This window comes from Myotis myotis, unplaced genomic scaffold (genome assembly GCF_014108235.1).
Source record: "Myotis myotis isolate mMyoMyo1 unplaced genomic scaffold, mMyoMyo1.p scaffold_m19_p_9, whole genome shotgun sequence".
Classification (NCBI taxonomy): domain Eukaryota; kingdom Metazoa; phylum Chordata; class Mammalia; order Chiroptera; family Vespertilionidae; genus Myotis; species Myotis myotis.
The window spans coordinates 82394393-82414377 of record NW_023416401.1 but is presented as its reverse complement, the minus strand read 5'-3'; the positions used below and the strand labels follow the sequence as shown (position 1 = coordinate 82414377).

The 19985-nt window shown below is 44.8% G+C and overlaps 1 protein-coding gene across 3 annotated transcripts in view; it reads left to right on the top strand.

Moving 5' to 3' along the window:
• The first annotated feature begins 6516 nt into the window (after positions 1-6516).
• The window catches only part of UBE2V1 (ubiquitin conjugating enzyme E2 V1), a 33710-nt gene continuing 20241 nt past the window's right edge, over positions 6517-19985 (top strand). For 2 of the 3 annotated variants that reach the window (XR_004970150.1, XM_036323834.1), the window contains exon 1: positions 6517-6673. Coding sequence is in view for 2 of the 3 variants with exons in the window: in XM_036323834.1 (XP_036179727.1) it covers positions 6652-6673 (22 nt within the window). In the remaining variant the exon portion in view is untranslated. The remainder of the gene's footprint in view (positions 6674-19985) is intronic. The other variant, XM_036323833.1, reaches the window with a different exon arrangement.

Sequence of the window (19985 nt, the reverse complement as noted above, 5' to 3'; positions counted from 1 at the left end):
CACAGTTCTGTACCTTACCTTTTTTCACTCAATAAGTATATTTATTTTATTTTATTTTAATCCTCACCTGATGATATTTTTCCCATTCGTTTTATTTCTCTTTTTAGAGAGAATGGAAGAGAGCGGGAAAGACAGAGAGATACTTCGATGTGAGAGAAACACATCAATTGGTTGCCTCCTGCACGAGGCCTGACCAGAGCCCAGGCTGGGGAAGAGCCTGACAGTAATCAAACCTGGGACCCTTTGGTCTGCAGGCTGACTCTCTATCCACTGAGCCAAACTGGCCAAGGCCACTCAATATATTTTGGAGTCAGTGTTATATCAACGCTTCCTTATTCTGTGTAGCATTCCAACTTCAGAATGGACCTGCGTTTTCTAACTCACCTCTCATTGGGTGTTGGGTCATTTTCAGTCTTGGTAATACAAATTATTACTATGTGCATGGAGAACTGAAGTGTTTGCTCACAAGGGCCAGTAGACCTGAGGGGTCAATCCTAAGAAATGGTTGGGTCAAGGTTGTTCGTGTGTTACATTTTGATAGCTCATGCCACATTGCCTTCCACTGTGGCCATGCCCATTTAAACTCCCACAACTATTTTTTTTAATATATTTTTATTGATTTTTACAGAGAGGGATAGAGAGTTAGAAACATCGATGAGAGAGAAACATGGATCAGCTGCCTCCTGCACACTCCCGACTGGGGATGTGCCCGCAACCAAGGTACATGTCCTTGACCGGAATTAAACCTGGGACCCTTGAGTCCGCAGGCCAACGCTCTATCCACTGAGCCAAACCGGTCTAAACTCTCACAACTTTGAAGAGTGCCAGTTTTCCCACACCCTTGCCAACACAGTGTGTTATCGAGTGTTTTGTTCTTTGCCAATCTGATAGGTGGTTTTAATTTGCATTTCTCTTACTGTATTTCATTGAATCTAAGATCTCATTGATTGTAAGATGCATCCTGATTTCACAGATGTTTGAATGTCAATATTTGCATTTTAGAATCACTGAAATAGAATATGTTGGATGAGACTGGGTATCTTATCTCATTTCCTTACTCTGTGCATGTCCTTTTCCTATTTTTCTTGGGAGGCAGGGTAGTGGTGGTTAAGAGCTTTGGGTTCAAAGCTTGTGACTTTGGGCAAGTTACTTAACCTTTCCGTGTCTGTTTCCTGCTCTGTAAGACGGGATAATAATGGTACCTGTCTCATAGGATAGTTGTGAAGATTAAATGAATTAATACAACAAAAACACTATGCTTCTGAAACATAGTAAATGCTCCAAAAACGTTTGTATGATTATCATCTTTCTTTTTGGTTATCCTTTTTTCTTAATGAGTTGCAAGGGTGCTTTATAAATTTAGGAACTTTATCCTTTTTGTTTTCCCCCCACTCAAGACCCCTGGTTTTTATTTATTTTTTTTCCCTGACCTGATGATAATGATACAAAAATTTTGACATTCAGAAATAAATTGTATAGGAGGAATCCAATGGAAACAACCCAGATGTCCAGCAACAGAGGAGTGGATGAAGTGTACCATGACCGCCTTCCCATCCCCTCTGGTTGTATATTTTAACAACTACATCAAACAGTAAATAAAGTATATTAATGCTCTACTTCAGACACACCCCAAGGGGACCTAACTCTATGTGTGTGCCATAAACTGTCACTAGCAAATGTGTCACAAACCCCATCAACCACAGACACCTCCCCAGGTATTCTACTCTCTGCTTTCTGGGTGCCCATGACAATTCCTGTCAACAATTCATCAGCTTTACATCCTGTAGTTTGTATTATAAAAGCTATAGCATGAGATTGAGATTTTTTCTTAACTATAAATTGGAAATATAAAAAAAAAAAAATTGGAAATATAGCCCTGGTTGGTGTGGCCCAGGTGATTGAGTGTCATTCCTTGCACCAAAGGATCGCCGGTTCGATTCGCAGTCAGGGAAATGCCCAGGTTGCTGGCCTAAACCCTAGTAGGGGGCGTGCAGGATTAATGTTTCTCTCTCTCCTTCTTCCTTCCTCACTCTCTAAAATCAATGTAAAAATATTTACATTGGAAATATAAACAAAATCATATAATGTTATCTAAAACTTTGCTACTCAAAGTGTGCTCTATGGGTCAGCACTGCATCCCCTGGGAGCTTGTTAGAACTACAGAATCTCAACACCCCTACCTCCACCCGCATGGAACCAGAATCTGCATTTTAAGAAGATTCCTAGTGATTTGTGTGCACATTAGAGTTTGAGAATACTGTAGGTTTTGTAAAGTATATTGCATTTTTTACATTTTGAGTATACTTTTTAAAACTATTCATGCCTTTCACATCCCAGAGATTCCAAAACTGCCCAAACATTTTCCCACCTTGTTGAGAACAGTGTTTTGGAAGCGATGCTGTGGAACAGTCCATGTCTATATATCTCTTGACTGGAGCACTGTGCCAGCTTCCTGTATCTATTAGGCATACTTTGGCTATACACAACAAAACCTTACCTTTAAGAGCAACTTAAGCAATAAGAACACTGATCTCATGTCCTAAGAAGCCTGTAAGTAGGCAGCCCCAGGGTTTGTTCAGCAGCTCAACTACATCATCCAAGTTCTAGCTCTTGTCGCCTTTCTGTGCTGGCATCTTCGATATGTCAGCTTTTTGGCCTCAGGGTTGTGCCTCATGGTTTCATCATAATTATCACAGCCCCCAAACATCACAACCTCATATTACAGGAAGGAGGAAGGGGGGCAAAAAAGGCTGTATCAGGGGAGTAAAACTACCAAACATGCCCTCTCCCCAAATCATTGAACACAAAGAACTAGGTCACAGGCACACCATTGGATCAAACAATGGCAAAAGGAAATAGCAGTGCCTAATATTGGCTTGGATTCACACCTAGACACTGGACCTTCTGGCCTCCTAAACAAAACCCAGCTTCTGAGAGCAGGAAGGACATGGTGACTGGACTGACAGTCAGTGCTGTCCAACACACCTCTGCAGACTCCCCACCTCCAGTCAGTCTTGCTGCTACCCAATTCAACCAAGCTGCACGTTTTGCTGAAAGTCTCCCAGGTACCATCCAGCTCCCTCACCACAGAGGCAGGTGCCCCAGGATTAAGAGAACTGGATTCTAAATCTGATTTTACTCCTTCCTTGTTGTGTGACTCTGGAAAAGCCATCTAACTCCTCTGAGCCTCATTTTCTTCATCTGAAAAATGGAGATGATAATAGCTACTTTTCAAGGATCACTGAGGTTTAAATAAAAATGGCAGCTAATCCTATATAATACGAGGGTAATATGCAAAGCGACCGAATGGCAGAACTACCGGTCACTATGACGAGCACTGACCACCAGGGGGCAGACACTCAATGCAGGAGCTGCTGGCCAACCTCTCTGTCCCTTCCCCCCCCTGGCAGGCTCTGATCGCCCAATGGGGAATAGGGAACCGTGGGTGGGTGTTGATGGATGTGGGCAGCACCAGGCCAAGGCCCACGCCCCACCGCCCCCCCCCCCCCCCCCCCCCCCCCCCACACACACACACAGAGTAACCCATGGCAGGGGGCGGGGCTGGCCAGCAGGCGGAAAGGCCAATCTCTTGGTCCCTCCCCCCAGCCATCAGGCTCCAATCACCTGATGGCAAACGAGGAACCAGGGATGGGTGGGTGGGGGTGGACGGTGGGGGGGGGGGGGGGGACAGGGCAGGCTGCCAGCAGCTGCCCCTGATCACAGACCAGGCCTAGGGACCATACCTGTGCACAAATTTTGTGTGCCAGGCCTCTAGTAGTTAAATAACACTCACTCTGCAACAAGCCCTTTTCTAATTTTTTTAGTTCTATTAACCATTTTAATCTTTCCAACAATCTGATAAAGCTGGACTCTCTTATTCTCATCAGCTGAAGCTACTGCCTGAGTTAAGACCTGGCTAGGGGCCCTGGAAGAATCTTGCACTAGGGACTGGCTGTGACCTCTGGTGAGAGGGGAAAGCCTCTCTGAGAGAATGTAAGCAAGGGGGACTACAACTCCCAGCAGGCTCTGCGTCACCGTTGGACTACAATAACCAGTATGCCCCGGGGCCATCTGCTTAACCTATTTCTTCTGGCAAGGTGCTTTGCATAGGAATATGCTTTATTGTTGATTTTGCTTGCCAGAAATTCCCTATAAAAGACAAGAGACCTATGCAAGTAAACATTTATGAGCATCGTGGATAAGAGGTTTGTGTTTTAAGTCTCACTTCTCCATCTCATAGCTTGAAGATTCAGTTTCCTCATCTCTAAAACAGGGATACTGTATTCCTAAGAGTTTCGGCATTCAGTTGTGAGGATTAGAAGCTGATTATATATTGGTAAATGTCAGTTCTTCTAGTATCTTCTCCTCCCCTTATGCCAAAAGGTTTTATCAAAGCATTTTATCTCCACAGCTACCCTATGAGGTTAAGTTAATCCTTTTCAGAAGGGGAAACTAACGCCAGGAGAGGTTCAAGTTTGTCGCCTGAAGTCACACAGCAAAGAGAGTAGTGAAGGAGGACTCTAACCCAGAAAATTACACTCAAGAGTTGAGTCCACCTTAGGAGCCCCAATGCTTCCCCCTTGCTATCTGATGCTTTATAGTGACCCAAAGTCCAGGGCAAATATTTTCTTTTCTCCTCAAGGTAAACCTGAATCATGTGATACATGGAATAATCCATATATATAAAAGCCTAATATGCAATGTCCCCTTGGGAGTTCGACCAACCAGGAGTTTGATTGCTCATTATGACGTGCGCTGACCACCAGCGGGCGGCATGGAACGAAGGAAGGCCCCGGCCAGCAGCCAGCAGCTGCTAGGGACCCTACCTGCACATGAATTTCATGCACTGGGCCTCTAGTGTCAAGATAATTGTGTGTGGCCAGTCCTGGGAAGGACATACACAAGGCACTCTGAGAATCAAATTCACAGGGCAATGCTGACTGTGAGACCTGAAGAGTGGGAACAGCATAGACCAAGGCCCTGAGGAGGGAGAGGACATGTGTTCCAAAGGCCTTGTAAAGGGCCAGTGTAATAGGAGAGATACAGCAAGTCTCAGAGGTGCAGGCAGTGCCACGTAGGGGGGAAAGTGAGGTTCCCAGGGTACCAGTGTTAGGAAGGCACCCACTCACAGGGTCATGCGGACAGAGGAGACCATGCACAACCCTGAGGTCCATGCAGAGCTAGGACCTCAGAGTAAAGCCTCCTTACATTTGGGGCCTTAGACACCTCATTGGCCCCATCCTGGTCCTGTGTGCAGAGTTGTGGTTAGGGTAGCCATCCCTCCTGGTTTGCCCCGGAGAATCCTGGTTTATTCTTGTTGTCCTGACAAGATTATACTAGGCCCCCTTTCATTCTGATGATTGTCCTTGTTGGATGATAATTCTATGGTCATTCCATTTGTAGGGTATTTTTATCCCAAGGGAGCAGTGAATCACTGAAAGTCTTAGCAGAAGGGTTTCTGAGCTGACTCTGGTGCCATACAGAGAACAGACCACAGAGGCAGGAATAAAAACTGCTGAGGTCACCCAAGTGGAAGACAAGGGCAGCCTACCCTAAGCAGGAACCGTGGATGGGGTTGAGAAATGCTCGGGAAGCATTGCTGTCAGAACAAGGTGATGAATTGGACGTGCTGAGTAAGGACTTAGGGCTTTCTCGTTCCTCTGTACTTCCCCTGCCAGGGTTTAGCTAGCTGTGTGACCTTGAAGCAGTCCCTTCACTTCTCACATCCTGTTTTCACAACCACATAGGCTTCTCAGAACATTGACAGTAATGGTGGAGGTATGTCCTCAGGGCCTGCAAACTGTTTTCTCTGCCTCCTCATCACGCAAGTTCCCTAGAAATGTGACCACCTTAGGAGTCTCTCTGACCACCCTGCTGCCCCTTCCCTGGTGTACTCTCTATCCTATCGTAATTATGTTCTTTCCTATTTACTTACTGTCTCCGTCAGAATGTAAGCCCATAAGAGCAGGGACTTGCTTCTTCAGGGATGTATCCAACCCCAGCACCAAGGACAGTAGTAGGTGCTTATTTAATTATTTGTTTGGGTGATTGAATGAATGAATGAATGCTTTCCCTGCCACCTTAATGCCCTTCGATCACTTAGCTGCACCCCCTACAAGCCTCCTCTGGCGCGGGAGGAGCATCTACTTTGGAAGCAAGACGACCTGGCCTGGGTTCATACTCTGACTCACTTACTAAACAGCTGAGCTTAGATAAATCGCTTAACCCCTCTCCGCTTCATTTTTCACATTCATCCCCACCTGGTAGAGAGGCTGAGAGGATGCAACCACATAGCCAAGTGCCCGGAGCGAAAAGGCGCTTTTTTTTTTTTTTTTTTTTTTTTTGCAGCTTTCGTTTCTTCTTTTCTTTTACAATCGCGCCTTCCCAAACTGATCACCCTGCCCTTCTCACCGGGCAGCTCAATACCTGCCTCGCACCGAGCCCGGGGGGACTCGCCGGTTGCGGGGCCACCGCGCCCGCACCTCCCGTCCCTCTCTCCCACGGCGGGGGGACCTGCCCCGCGTCGCGCGCGGGGTCCGCAGAACCGGCGTCAGCGGCGGCGGCTGCGCGTTCGCTCGCGCCTGCGCAGAAGCGCCCGGGGACGGACGGGGGGTGAAGAAGGGGCCGGCCTTCGAGCGACAGCGACGCAAGATGGCAGCCACCACGGGCTCGGGTGAGCAGGGGCGCCGGGCCCGGCCGGCTGAGGGGCCGCGGGCTCGGGCCGGGGTTCAGGGGCTCGCCGAGGCCATTGCGGTGCGACCCGGGCCTCGGCGCTGGATCTGTCCGCCGGGCTTCGCGGCGGGGACCGGCCGGCCTGCGTCGGGAGGAGGAGCAGGCGGCGGCCGGAAGCACGGGCGGGGGCCGGAGGGGCCTGTGGGCGGCGCGGTGAGGCCCAGAAGCTCCCCGGGGCGGCGTGAGGGCCCCGTGGAGAGGCAGGGCCGGGCCCTGTGGCGCTGCTGCGCGGCCGGAGCGGGCGAATGGGGAGCCCAGGGGCACTTCCGAGAAGCCGGGGCCGGCAGCTTTCTGGGGGGAGATCGAGGGGTCCGCTAGGGGCGGAGAGGCTCCCCAAAGCGGATGGGAGTCCTTTACTGAGTGCCGTGGGTCCGGGGCCGAGAGCAGCCTTGGGATGTCCGTGTGGCCGGGACGTCAGGGCAGCCGGTCGGGATGGATGGGCGGAGGCAACGGGGACCTGAGGGGGACTGAACGGGTCTCCCAGCGGCCACGGGGACGGCTCCAGCGCCAGTTTCTGGGATGGGGCCCGCCGAGGAAATCGCTCTTTCAATTAGGAAAGGGGAGCCTTCTGGGGGATTTAGGGCGGTAAGTGGGGGAGATCTCGGATTCCTGAGGGTGCTGGTCGGTGCGGCCGAGAGGGAAAGGACGCCGTCATTGCAGCCCTGCTCGAGGACACGGTATTAGACTTTAGGAGGCGGCTCCGATGGGCACTAGCTGGACACTTGCTATGTTGGGTGCAAAATAGATGCATTGGGAGCGCCAGGGGCGTCTGGGTGGGTGGGGGGGCCGGGGGGTCAGCTGAGGGAGGCCCATGCAGAGTGGCTGAGAGAAGGAAACGGCCAGGTCTCGGCGATGTGTCTTGGGGAGGAAAAGCACCTCCTCCTCTGATGGGGTGAGGGAAGCAGCCCCCAGAAGTGTCCGTTTCCTAGAGCCGGGCCCTCCTTCCCCTCCTGTGGACATGGGTAGCAGACGTGTGGGTTCAGGTCCGAAGTTCCCCGTAGGCCGGATGGGCAGGGAGTGAGGGGAACCCGTGAGATGATGGGGGTTATTGGGTGGCTGCTTGGGGGACGGAAGGCTGGGCCACGGGGAGTGAGGGGGCTCCGCTTTGGGGGAGGGGAGTTCCCCCGTCCCTGGTAGGTTAAGGGGAGCAGTACTTGTTCTGATGACTGGATTCCCCGCGCTGCACACCTGGTGTGGGCCTGGGGATGAAACCCTAAAGGCCAGTTTCAGACCTAACGTTCCACAGCTGGGCATCAGGGATGGACTCAGATTGGCCTTCCTGAGGAGGAGGGGTGGGGACTGGCTGGTGAAGGCCCCGGAGAATGAGATTCTTGGAAGTGCAGGATTTGGGGGTGACAGTGAAGTGGACCCAGAGTGCCCGCAGGTGAGGTTGGCCAAGGAGGTCCTCCCAGGTAAGGGTGAGCTCTGACGGAGGCAGTAAACCGTCTGCTAGCCTGGGCCCTGAGATCCTCTGGCTGTTTCAGGCCACACAGCAGCAGCGCTGTTAGAAGAGGGTTGATGACCCAGAATGCACAGGGTACCCTAGCTGGTTTGGCTCAGTGGATAGAGCGTTGGCCTTCGGACTAGAGGGTCCCGGGTTCGATTCTGGTCGGGGACACCTGCCTGGGTTGCAGGCTTGATCCCCAATGTGGGGTGTGCAGGAGGCAGCCAATCAATGATTCTCTCTCATCATTGATGTTTCTGTCTCTTTCTCTGAAATCAATAAAAAAATATATTTTAAAAAAGTGCACAGGGTGAGGGAAGTCCATCATTCCAGGATGTTGTTCCTCTGGTAACCCAAGGTGTCATCTTTGTGTAATTGCTGGGTGGGAAAGAAGGAAAGGGATGTAGGGGATCTGACTAAAGTGACCTACAAGTTACATTTACACTTAAAGCAGCCGGGTCTTGCCAGAGGACAGAGGAGACCATGCAATCTTCATAGATTTTGGTTTCAGTCGGAACGGTGCTGAGCCAATTCATTTAACCAAGAGACTGCCACAGACACTGTCAGAAGAGAGAGGCTGAGTCAGGCCAGACTCCTGTAGAAAACTTCTCACCAGAGTAACACCCCTACCAGGCTGCTATGAACTGGGGCAAAGGGGGGACCTGTAGCAGCCAGCATGATGGTGTATTGCATCTCAGCCTGTTGTCAGCCACTTGGGCTGCCTACAGTTTTTAACAGCTACTTAATTCTAACGTCGTGATGCCCGGCCAGTGAAGAGTGCTTCATACATGCAATGGTGGTCAGATAAAGCAGAGTCAGCTGCTGTCCAGAGGAATTACAGGAGCACTTGCGTGGTTAGAGCAGCGGTCGCCAACTGGTGGTCCGTGAGGTCCGAAAGGTTGGCGACCACTGGTTTAGAAAACATGAATAGGCTTCGAGGTGCCTTAAAGTGGGTTTCCCAGAACTCCTTTATCTGTTTATACGACAAGCCTGCTATGTCCCGTTGTGAAGAGTGAACAAGGTAGGCATAGCCCGTGTCCTTGAGCTTCTAGTCAGGGAGAAGGCCATTAAGGAGCAAATAATAAAGACAGTTTCAGATAGCAGTAAATAATGTACCAGGAAGGAGATTGTATGATGTAATAAAGGGTGTCTGGAGAGGTGATCAGGGAAGACTTCTCTGAGAGGGCATTTGACTGAGACAGATGATGGCAGGAGCCAACCCTACAGCATGTGTCACAGGCAGGAGAGGGAGGAGACAGTGAGTGCAAAGGCACTGTGGCAGGACCAAGCTTGGCATGTTGAGATAAATAAATAAATAAAGGCCTTAGTGTGCAAGGGAAGCTGTTAAGGATGGTGAGTTGGGGAAATGTAGCTTTGGATTTTATTCATTGTAAAGAGAAACCATTGCAAAAGTGTCTGATATGAAGTAGGCATTCAGCAAATATTTGTTGAATGAGTAAAGAGTTTGAAAAAGAGGGATGGCAAGATCTGATCTGGGCCCCTAGACAGTGAGAGGAGTGCAGAGTGCTAAGAGTGGAAGCAGAAAGTTTTAATTGGGTTAACTAAAATGAGTGCACTAACCTCTTTGCTTTCTGAACTTAGTTTTTTATGGTCACTGCTTTCACACTTGGCTACAACACCTTCCCACCTCCCTTGGTTTTGCAGGGTGTGATTTCTGCATAGATCCTAGAGGGTGGGATTGGGAAAAGCCCACTAGAATCCCTCCAAATGCCTGTGTTATGATAGGTGCCTTGTCCAGGATTGCAGGACCTTAGACAGTAGCTCTTGGCTGCCAGGTCCTTCTTCTCACCCAGTACCCCACAGGCTTCCCTGACAGATAACCAGACACTGGCTGCCAGAAGGGTAAGCCCCGGCTGGGCATGATTTTAAATTTGCATACATTGACGTGGCCTCATACACCCACTCGGCTTATGAAAATTGAACCATATGGGCAGTGGAGGTTAAGTAATCTTCCATGCCATTCAAGGGTGTTCCCCAGAGAGAGGTGGAGATGAAAACCTGTAGGCTCTTAGTTGGTCTTGTTCCCGAGTGTCTCATTGTGTGAGCATTTTGTTGTGCCTGTTGTAGCTAAGTGCCTTTTGTACAACATGAGCCTTGCATTCAAGAGAGCTGCTTCATATATTGCTCAGCTGAAGAAACAGCCATCTGTTGCAGCGGTGGAGGGGGAAACACTTCGCTGGGCCAGTACAACCTATTGCTGTCCTTAGGGATTGCCAGGGTTAATTTTGATGATCATGATTTTCCCCTTCACAAGTAACTTTAAAACCACCCTTTCCCTCCACCGCCATGTTTTCTTTCTTGCTCCCTCTCTCTTTCACCTGAATGTCGCTCTACAGTAATTTGATAAAAGTGAAATACAAAATGTGAGGCCAGGAATCCTCTGTTTAATTTTGAAAAAAACCCAATGAACTACAGCACATTGGTGAAGTATAAATTTTAACACTTTTATATTTTGTATAGTGCTTTAGAGTTTTCTAAGCACTTTGATTTACCTGCTGTGTCATCTCATCCAACTCTCCACAACCCAGTCAGCTAACCAAGGGAGGTTTTGGCTCCACAGTGTTAACTGAGGGAGATTGGTGGTTGGCTGAGGGAGCAGTGTGATACTCAGACTAGAGCCTAGGAGTTTGGGCTTTATTTCCCTCCCCAACCTGCTCCAGTACCTTAGGAAGGAAGTAGAAAGGCTTGGGTTTGGGCATATTCTCTCCCTGGGTTTTGGAATGGTTAAGCTTGGTGCACAGAGCTACAGCTTTAATGAGAAGCATCTGCCACCTACAGCAGGAACCCTTTTTATCCCAGTCTGAGTAATGTGAAGTTCATTTCTAAAGAAGCTTTTAATTATACCTTATACTCAATAATTTATACACGTTGGGCTTGGGACCCCCTCATATCATGTACAAGTAGGTTCTAGTCTTCATTTATATCCAAGCCTTCAAACTTCTCTTTAAGCTGCACTTCTGAGGCTTACTATGTGCTAGATACTGTATTAAATACATATCTCCTTTCTCAGAGCCACCCTTTGAAGCGGTAACTATTGTGAAGGTGAGGAAACTGAGCTCAGAACCAGTGACTTGCAGAGCCAGGGTACAGAACCAGGACACATGCTCTTGGCTGTATTATCATTCTTCCAGCCCCTATTGCCTGTTCTTCAGCCAGGCATCTCAAGTTCCTTCAGCCATTGGCAAGCTTGTTGACATTTCTGCCTTGGCTGATTAGTTTTTCATGGGTAGGTAGTAATGACTGTCACATAGGATTCTTTCCTCATCCTCACATTCTTTCCATCACAAGTCCAGTAGGTGTAACCAGAAAACAGATGCCAAATCTTCCACTTCTCCATCTCCATTATTGTCATTCTCATCCAACCAGAACCATCTTTCATAGAATTTGCCTAGAAGACTGCAAAAGCCTCCAGTTTCCAATCTTGCCCTTTTCCAGTACATTCTTTTTTTTAATAAATTTTATTGATTTTTTACAGAGAGGGAGAGGGATAGAGAGTTAGAAACATCGATGAGAGAGAAACATCGATCAGCTGCCTCCTGCACACCTCTCACTTGGGATGTGCCTGCAACCAAGGTGCATGCCCTTGACTGGAATCGAACCTGGGACCTTTCAGTCCGCAGGCCAATGCTCTATCCACTGAGCCAAACCGGTTAGGGCATCCAGTACATTCTTAATAGAGAAGGCAGAATGATCCATAAAACAGAAACTGTCACGCCCCTGCAGAAAGCTTTTCCCACTGCACTTAGAATAAAATCAATTTTTTCTCCAAGGCCCACAAGCCCTTCTGTGGTCTTGGTCTTACCTGCTCCCTGACCTCATGTGACATTACACACCTCTGCTTTTGCTCTTTTCCTTTTGGGAATGAATGTTCTGCCAGCATATCTTCACATGACTAACTGCTTCTTATTCTTCAGGTCTCAGTTCTCCAGAAAGGCCGTCTCTGACCACCTCATTCAGTAGTCTTCTTGGTCATTATCACATCTCTGTTCTGTTCTCTTTCAAAGTGCTTAACTTTATCTGGTTTCATTTGTTTATCTTGAATATTTTCTGTGCCTTTCCACTAGGGCAGTGGTCAGCAAACTCATTAGTCAACAGAGCCAAATATCAATAGTACAACGATTGAAATTTCTTTTGAGAGCCAAATTTTTTAAACTTAAACTATATAGGTAGGTACATTGTTATTAACTTAATTAGGGTACTCCTAAGGCTTACAAAGAGCCACACTCAAGGGGCCAAAGAGCTGCATGTGGCTTGCGAGCCGCAGTTTGCCGACCACGGCACTAGGGTAAGATTCTGCTTTGTTCTCTGCTAGTCCCTGGCATTCCGCATTGTCCCTGACATATAGTAGGTCCTTCATAAATATTGAAGTTACAGTAAATTAATCCAGGTCTTACCTTGATATATAAACTTGACATATTTGAAGAAACAATATGTCTGATAGGGCAGAAGCAAAAGTGGCTGTTCAGCCTTCCAAAAAGGACAGCTCTTGTCTTGATTAGTTGGTATTTATAAAGCGACTTGAGCATAGAATTAACTCTGTCCTCTCCTTCCCTTACTGTCCTGACACACTTCCCACATCTCATTCTTTGTCTCCACCCTATTAGAGAAAATCTAATCTTTAGCCTTGGTCTCCCTAGCAGCAAAAAAAGTCACAGGTTTTGTCATCAGCCGATTGTTGTCCCATTGTCTTGATTGTAAAGAATGATTGCCACTGTTTCTTCCTCTTGGGTCAGTGGTTCTCAAACTAGTGTGCATCAGAATCAGCTGGAGAGAGTTGATCAGATTCCTGAGCCCCACCCTCTGAGTTTCACATTCAATAGTTCTGTGGTGTAGTATAGCGGTCTGGTGTGTGGCCTGAAATTTTACATTTCTAGCAGGTTCCCAGGTGATGCTATAGAGAAGGAGAGAAAAAATATGCTTCTAGGCAGGCACTAACTAGGTAGCTAGACTGCACTTGCCAGTTACTCAGAAGTAAAAGGTAACTTCCCTAACTTTATATCTACTTTTCAGGAACATTGAATCTATGAACATCACCTTCCAGGCCTCCTTATTTTCCAACCAGACTCCTAGCTCAATGCACTGTCTTCCCTGACTGGCCAACCAAACCAGTTTGAATTAGCAGCTTTCCTTTTAGGAGAAACCTCTGAGGCTCTGCCATTTTAGATCAGGACCCAGGCCAGGCCAAGGTTTTCCTGATACTGGCATGCTGTAATAGCTGCTGCTTTGTGATCATGCTTTTCTAAAAGATGTTTCAAAATCTTTTTTGTGCCAGAAATATTTTTTTTCACTTAATACACACACACACACACACACACACACATTTAATTCTTTATTATTTAAAGTATTACATATGTCTCCTTTTTCCCCCATTGACCTCTCCCTGGCCCTTCCCATCCCCGAGCACATGCTCTCACCCCCCCCTACAGTCTGTGTCCATGGGTTATACTTATATGCATGCATACAAGTCCTTTGGTTGCTCTCTTACCTCCCTCTCCCTCCCCTGCCTTCCCTCTGAGATTGGATGGTCTGTTCGTTGCTTCTATGTCTCTGGATCTATTTTTGTTCATCAGTTTATGTTGTTCATTGTACCAGAAATATTTTAATATGTTGCTGTGTTTCAAATTGCTGCATTAAATGTTTTACTATGACATGGTATAAGACCCTATCAAATATTCATGCTTTTTCAACCTAGTTGTCATATTTTCTTTGTAAAATCCTGCAGCTGCTGACTTTTCAGTTTATATTTAGCCAAGAGAATAACTCGCTGACTTTTGCTACTGACACAGATCCAGGAAAAATCCTTCTTGAAAGAAGAATTCTGAAGTAACAGGAACAAATGTTTGCTTTTTAAAAAAAAAATTGGATTACTATGAAATTATAGCACTTTGGTGAAGTTATCTTAACATTTTCATGGTTAACTTTTTGATAGTTAATAGTCTGTTAAGATTGACAACAGTCCATGTTTATATCCTCTGTATTGTCACTTGAAGCTATTGCTTCATCTGCCTTTTAGGAGTCAGGTTCACACATTGATGTTAGGAATTTTAAAATTTAGGTTGATTCAATGGATTAAAGAGCTGTAGGAAGAAAAATAGGTTAGAGTATTCTTGAGGTTTCTGATGTAGTAAGCTTCTGGGTTTGGTTTTTTGGCATATGTGGATTTAATTTTTAATACAGTCACTGAAATTTTTTGTTAAAATTAATATATTATAATTTTGAGCTTATACTCTCCATTTGGGATGGAATGAAGTCTTCACTTGTGACTGATATACTCACAATGTCTACAGGATCTCTGAAATCCACTAATATTTGATTTATGTCCCTGGAGTACCTCTAAAATTCTAGACCTAGGATGTGGTCGGGCCATTTGGAGTAAAATGCTCTTATATGCAGTTTCTAAATGGTTTGGGATATCAGTAGCATACTGGCATATATATCCTATTAAACAAAGTTTATTTTATAGTGAAGAATCCTTTGTTTTACAGTTTCTTTCCCTAAAAGTCTCAATCACACTTCAGTTAAAAAAAAAAAAAATCCCTGAAAACAAAAAAATGACAAGAAAACTAGTTATCGAGTAATAGTTATCTCAAAATAGAAAACAGTTCAGAGTCCAACATTTTGTCCACAACAGACCATATTAGAGTTTACAGTAGGAACGGAAGAGGTACTGTTTAATCAGGAAAACATTTATTGAGTACCATTATATGCCAGGCAGCATACCAGATTCTGGGGAGGCAGGATTGAATGAGTCACGGCTCTAACTTGAGAAGCTCAGAGAGTGAGTCAGACAATAAAAAAGAAAGGAAATAAAACTTTAAAGAAAGAGTACAACATAGACCAGTGATGGCGAACCTATGACATGCGTGTCAGAGGTGACACCTGAACTCATTTTTTTGGTTGATTTTTCTTTGTTAAATGGCATTTAAATATATAAAAGAAATATCAGAAATATATGTCTTTGTTTTACTACGGTTGCAAATATCAAAAAATTTCTGTATGTGACACGGCACCAGAGTTAAGTTAGGGTTTTTCAAAATGCTGGCACTCCGAGCTCAAAAGGTTCGCCATCACTTGCATAGACATTAGGTAAAGGTATATGGGGGAGGGAGGGCTCTGAGAGGACCTCTGCAGACTGCCTGGCTTCTAACTTAAGGTTTGTGTTTCTTTTTGCGATCATTAAATTCAAAATTTAATGGATAACTTGGGTTAATTAAATTCATACTAAGCCCCTCTGGTGATCTTTCTAATGTTAGACTTCCTTTTAATAGTGCTCTGAATGTTTCTCTACTGTATTTTTAGAAATAAAGTATTAGAATTTTGTGACATTGAGCATCATTCATCCTGAAATAATATCGCGAGCTAACACCCAGCATTTGAGTGCATACTCAGCAAAGCACTCTTCAAGTTGGAAAGTCAGCAGTAAACAAAACAGATGAAGTTTTACAGTCATTGAGTTTATGTTCAGATGGGACAGACAATAAACTAATGTCAGGTGGTTGTGATTGCTGTGAAGAGAAATAAAGCAAAATAAGGGAATGGGAAGTTAGACCTCAGTGAGGATTAAGGGAGCCAGCCAACTATTTACAGCTCTGGGACAGAGAATTCTAGGGTGAGGGAACAGCAAGTGCAAAGGAAGAAAGTCAGTTTGCTCATCCAGAAACTTAAAAGATGGATAATATGGCTGAAGGAGGGTGAGGGAGCAAGGGGAAGGGTGGCAGGAAATGATGTTGGAGAAGTAGGTGCATCTCTGTAGGTAAGGAGAGGAGTTTGGATGTATGTTGGTTGCAAGGAGAAGCCAGTAGGGAGGGCTTTTGGGAGGGGCGGTGATGGATCTAGGGGAGTGATGTCCTTTTTAAAAGGCTCACTGTGGAGAATAGGCTATAGGTAGAGACCAGGTCGACGAAGAAACCAGGTAGGAAGCTGAGAACTATAGTGATCACAGTGGAGATGGTGAAAATGATCATATTTGGGATCTATTTGGAAATAAGTTGGGTATGGGATGTAAAGGAAAGATTTCTTATTAATGACTCCAAGATTTTTGGCTACAGCAGTATGGCAAATGTGCTATATTTTTGAAATTGAGGAGTTGGGTAGTTTTTAGAGTAGTTTGAGGAGTGTAAGGGAGTTAGCTCTGTTTGGAAGTGTTTTGAGTTAGGCCTGTTAGGCATCTAAATGGAGATGTCTAGCTGGCAGTTAGTTGAAAATATAAATTGAGTCATCAGCTTCCTTGGTCTAGGTAAAATCACTTGGGTAGTAGAGTAGACAGAGGAGCAGAGGTCAGTGGGCTGTGCTCTGAGGCCCAGCAGCCAGTGTTTGGAGGTCAGGGCAGTGAAGGCAAGAAGAGAGCCTGTGGCTAAAGGAAGAAAGACCTGCAGAAGGGAGTAATTAGGTGCTACTGAGAGCTCCAGGAACTTGGAGTGGGGACTGAATTGACTAGGATTTGGCTAGAGCAGGGGTGGGCAAACTTTTTGACTCGAGGGCCACAATGGGTTCTTAAACTGGACCGGAGGGCCGGAACAAAAGCGTGGATGGAGTGTTTGTGTGAACTAATATAAATTCAAAGTAAACATCATTACATAAAATGGTACGGTCTTTTTTTTTTTTTTTTTTAGTTTTATTCATTTCAAACAGGCCGGATCCAGCCTGCGGGCCGTAGTTTGCCCACGGCTGGGCTAGAGGGTGCTGCGTGGTGCCCCTGATAAGCACTTTTGGTGAGTGACTGGATATAAAAGCCTAATTGATTGGAGTAGGTGCAAGTAAGGTGAAGAATTGTAGACAGGAGTTTAGACAGCCCTTTTGAGGCTTTTGTTTGTTTGTTTGTTTCTTTTTTTTCTTCTAAGAAGGAACAAAGAAATGAGATGTGGGGATGTGGGGTCAAGTGAGGGTTTCTTTAATCTTATGATGGATAATACAGTGCTGATGAAGGTGATTCAGGTATTACTGAAGGTGCTTTACAGGTTTAAGTCATTAATTCATCCTATCATCTGTAGAGGCATGGAGTATTGAGATCCCTGTTTTGCTGAGGTTCAAGGTAACTTGCAGTCACATAGCTAGAGAGTTCTGGAGTGGGAACTTGATTCTAAGCCTGTGCTCTTAATTATCTGCTAAGAGATTAAAGAAATTTACCTGAAGTATACTATATTCGGATTCTTATTTCTGAAAGATAACGTAGCCATTACCCTGACCAGTCTTTTTGAAATGGAGTGGTAAATCAAATATCTTCGTGATCATAAAAGGTATCTAAATGTCATTTATATGAGTACAGTGGGGCCTTGACTTACGAGTTTAATTCGTTCCGTGACGGAGCTGGAGCTGGTTAACTCAAATTACTCTGTCAACTCAAAGCAAAAAAACGGCCGAGAGACGGCTTATATCTCGGAAAAACTCGTTAGTCGGGACACTCGTAAGTCAAGGCTCCACTGTTTATACATACGGGGAAGCCTGGGTTGACTTTGTATAGTTTTTGTATAAAAGGCTCCATCTTTTATAAAATGGAATGTGCATACCTTTTTATCCTTTACTCATTCCCCCCTCCCAATAAATATTTATCTGAAGCCTAAGGTGTGAAGACCAGTTGTTTTTATGTCACATTGTAAAAATGGCAACTACCAGGACAGTCATGCAAATTAATATTTTCTGCCTTAAATCTCTTAATAGTCCTTCTGTTTTCTACCTATCTAGGCCTGTAAGAAGTTTGATAACATATCCTGTCACAGTATTTGCTCATGGCCATATAATTTGGTCTGGCTCTGCCAAGGCAACCGCAGAAAGGACTTGAAATTCAATAAATCTAGGAGCTTTTTAAATAGCAACATAATTTTTAAGTTGATAATTTTGTATGGCTCTCGAATGATGTTACAAATATCTAAGTAACCCTTGTCAGAAAAAAGGTTCCCCACCCCTACTCTAAGCAAATGCCTCTGGCTGTAGAGACTGTTAGTAGTAGCACTTCCCTAACCTGGCCTCTAAGCCTTCCAGCCCATCCTGAACGTTACCCAGGAGATTAGTCTTATCTCTTGTCCTACTCAGAGCCTTTTGCAGCTCCCCACTAATTATCCTCAGGATAAAGTCCAGTCCCTCCTAGTAACATGACCCCACCTCTTTAGCTTTCTTTAAATTCAAAGGTTTCTATGAGTGCCCCCCCTCAAAAGTTAAGAAACATTGCCCTGTGATAGATGATATTTCTCATATATTTTAATGCTGTTTTATTTTGTTGAACTTGGTATGTGTATATCTTGCTTCCATAGTGAAACTTTATACTCTGATTAGGAGGCCTGTTTTTTGTTTTTTCTTTCATAGCCCCTATAAGGTCTAGCATAGTATTGGGTAATTATTGCACTGAAAAAGATGTGTGTATGCATATGTTACTGACAAATTTATGTAAAGGGAAATTTTGACAAACAGGTTAAAAAGCCTAGCTAACTTTTTTTTTAATGGCAGTCCTGAAATATGTGGATTATTTTTACCTGTAAGTGTGAAGTGAGCTCAGACTTACATACATTAAACATGGTGAGCCCCCAAGTGGTCCCTTACCAAGTAGAGTTCAGTATACCAGCTAACCTGGTGCTAATTAGCCACTTCTGTTTAAATATCAGAAAAGACTAAATGAATTGCCTCAATTTTTAAATATTTTTAAATTCCTGGTTTCTGCCTGTTTATTCCCCAAACTTTACTTCTAATGAATTTTGAATGAAAATAAAAATTTATAGCTTAGAAAAAAAATGAATTAAAAATATAGTCTACTTTAGCCCTAGCTGGTTTGGCTCAGTGGATAGAGCGTCGGCCTGCAGACCAGAGGGTCCCGGGTTCAATTCCAGTCAAGGGCACATACCTCAGTTGCAGGCTCTTCCCCGGCCCCTGGCCTGGGCTCTTGCAGGAGGCAACCAATTGATGTGTTTCTCTCACATAGATATTTCTCTTTCTTTCCCTCTCTTCCACTCTCTCTAAAAAAATCAATGGAAAAATATCCTCAGGTGAGGAATAAAAAAAAAAAAAAGTAAGTCTCCTTTAAATGCTACTCAGTTTGTGGGCTTACATACACGATTTAGCTAAATAAAGGTTAATAAAGTTAGAGTACTTAACTGCCTGATGCCTAACTAGCACAACGTTTATCAATTTTTATTTATCGTTCAGACGAAAGAAAGAGTTTAAAATATGTGCTGAGCTAACCCTAGGATGTTGAGTGTCAAAGGGATTTTTGAGGACAATTAGGTGACCCCAGGGATGTTGCAAAGTGTTGGATCATAAACAGAGTATGACCCACAGACATTTGGCCAGAGCAAAGGAGTGACTGTCCCCTTTGGACAGGATGTGTATTCTCCAGCTCACCTCAGTTCTTAAGCCTGTTTGAGCCAGATGTTAAATAAATTTGCAAAGTCATACCACTCTTCTCACTAATTTTATTTTGTTCTTTGGAAAATATAATTATTTCATTAAGATATGTTATCTTAACATGCAATCGTTTATTATGGTTAATTTTAAATGAATTTAATATTTTTTTAAATCTCTTTTAATTTCTAGTTCAGTATATATCAGTAGCTATAACCCACATCAACAAAGGCTCTTTGAAGTCCTCAGTAATTTTTAAAAGTATAAAGGGGTTTGAGACCAAAAAAGTTTGAGAATTAATGTTCAAATGGAATAAATGCTTATTGTCATTAATCAGTATAAAGTACAATTATTCTGATATTTATATGTATATTCCAACTCCTGCTTGGAATATTTTAAGATTGCCTAATAGATATTAACCAATCCAAAGTTTTTTATTTAGTAAGATATTTCTGGTGCC